This window comes from Anarrhichthys ocellatus, unplaced genomic scaffold (genome assembly GCF_004355925.1).
Source record: "Anarrhichthys ocellatus isolate YVR2014 unplaced genomic scaffold, GSC_Weel_1.0 scaffold8813, whole genome shotgun sequence".
NCBI lineage: Eukaryota > Metazoa > Chordata > Actinopteri > Perciformes > Anarhichadidae > Anarrhichthys > Anarrhichthys ocellatus.
This window is the reverse complement of record NW_022288787.1, coordinates 1-1,594: the sequence shown is the minus strand read 5'-3', so window position 1 is coordinate 1,594 and position 1,594 is coordinate 1. Positions and strand designations below refer to the sequence as shown.

General features: G+C 39.1%; 1 protein-coding gene across 1 annotated transcript; it reads left to right on the top strand.

Annotated features, from left to right (window-relative positions):
- The first annotated feature begins 457 nt into the window (after window positions 1-457).
- On the top strand, window positions 458-1,104 carry LOC116380783 (scavenger receptor cysteine-rich domain-containing group B protein-like). The gene is made up of 3 exons (XM_031842647.1): window positions 458-802; window positions 893-938; window positions 1,035-1,104. Exons 1-3 carry the CDS (start codon window positions 458-460, stop codon window positions 1,043-1,045), a joined length of 402 nt encoding a protein of 133 aa, XP_031698507.1. The 3' UTR covers window positions 1,046-1,104.
- Window positions 1,105-1,594: the final 490 nt, after the last annotated feature.

Below are 1,594 nucleotides of genomic sequence, written 5' to 3'. Positions count from 1 at the left end.
CAATGAGTTAAAGTTCTCGACTAATGGAAGTCAATGGGATTTTTGAAAGCGTTTTTGGTAAAATGCCTGAAATGAGGTCTGTGGTTAACACAATCTGAAGAGATTCAAGCATTTTGTTCTATGACATAAAATACATCAGTAAATATCCCACTCATGAAATTTGAAGCCTTAAAGTTTCTTAAAGATGGTTTCTAACAAGTGCCTAAATGAGACTAATGAACATCATTCTTTTCATCCTACACTCTTATTACTTTTACTCCTACTTTACATCCATTGTATGAAATATGGTGCGTCATAGAATCCTACATTTTGCAGATATCTCATATTTACCTCAGAAGAATCCTGTGTGAAGAGTATGTAAGAGATGATAATGTTTAATAATAAAGCCAAATGATCAAGTACAGTTGCATTGAAGAGATGGGGCTTTTGCCCAATACTTCTGTTTGCATGTGAATTGATGGATATTTTGCTTTCACTTCAACCAGATTTGACTACAGTGAGACTGGTCAACTCTAAAAGGAGCTGCTCTGGCAGAGTGGAGATCTTCCACAACGGCAATTGGGGGACGGTGTGCGACGACGTTTGGGATTTGAATGACGCTCGGGTGGTGTGTCAACAGCTGGGCTGTGGCAAGGCTCTGTCAGCACCAAGAAGGGCACACTTTGGACAAGGCAGTGGACCAATCTGGCTGGATGACCTTCAGTGTGCAGGAACTGAGTCATCACTAAAAGACTGTACACACAGAGGATTAGGAACCCACAACTGTGGTCATTCTGAGGATGCTGGTGTCGTCTGTGAAGGTAACTTTGTACATCTACACTTTTTTTTTCTGCATGAATGAAACTGGAGAATTACTAAAACAAAAACATGGTTATTAATTTAACCTTGCAGGTTTGCAGTAGGACATCTGTTAACACCGACCATTGGACCAAAAACCTGTGAGTACAAAATATAACCAGGTGTCAGAGCTGACATCTCAGCACAGTGAACTGTTCTGAATTCATAACCGTGTTTCTTTTCGTCTTGATCTTTAGGCGAGGACTGACCGAATGCTGTGTATATGTATTTAAATATATACAAAATTAAAATCAATATTCACTCTCGTATTTCATTCAATCATTTCTACTCTGCTACTAAAAATCAACATTTTTAGTAGCAAACGTCGTCAAAATCAACATATTTGGTGTCATTACTTGATGGCTGTTCTGCACCCTTGCAATATGAACCTGCGTTTCATGTGGGGTACATGGAGACAAGACTATCGCACATGCTCAAACTAGCCCGAACTTAGGCGAGAGTGACTAGCACAGGCTAACTAACATGCTAATAATTGTACACATCCTTCAGCAACATTTAACCAACAGATTTAGCATGAAACGACTCATTAAAACCTACGGATTTTGATGTGCAGGAGCAAGAGAATGGTAGGAAATAATATCTTATGTGTGTATCTGGCACTACACGATCAGTCTTAATACAATACTTAACTACAACATGAAATGCATTATTCTTCAAAATGATTGTGTAACTGTTGGTCGCGAAGTTATTCATTTGCTTTTTGTGCAGCTCGAGCCATGCTCATGTTACAGGACTC

What these genes read in the sequence shown, in the direction of transcription:
- LOC116380783 (XM_031842647.1), top strand. Translation starts at nt 458, where the DNA reads ATGGATATTTTGCTTTCACTTCAACCAGATTTGACTACAGTGAGACTG. An exon ending in CTGGTGTCGTCTGTGAAGGT is followed by an intron (nt 803 to 892) that starts AACTTTGTACAT and finishes TAACCTTGCAGG; the next exon opens with TTTGCAGTAGGACATCTGTT.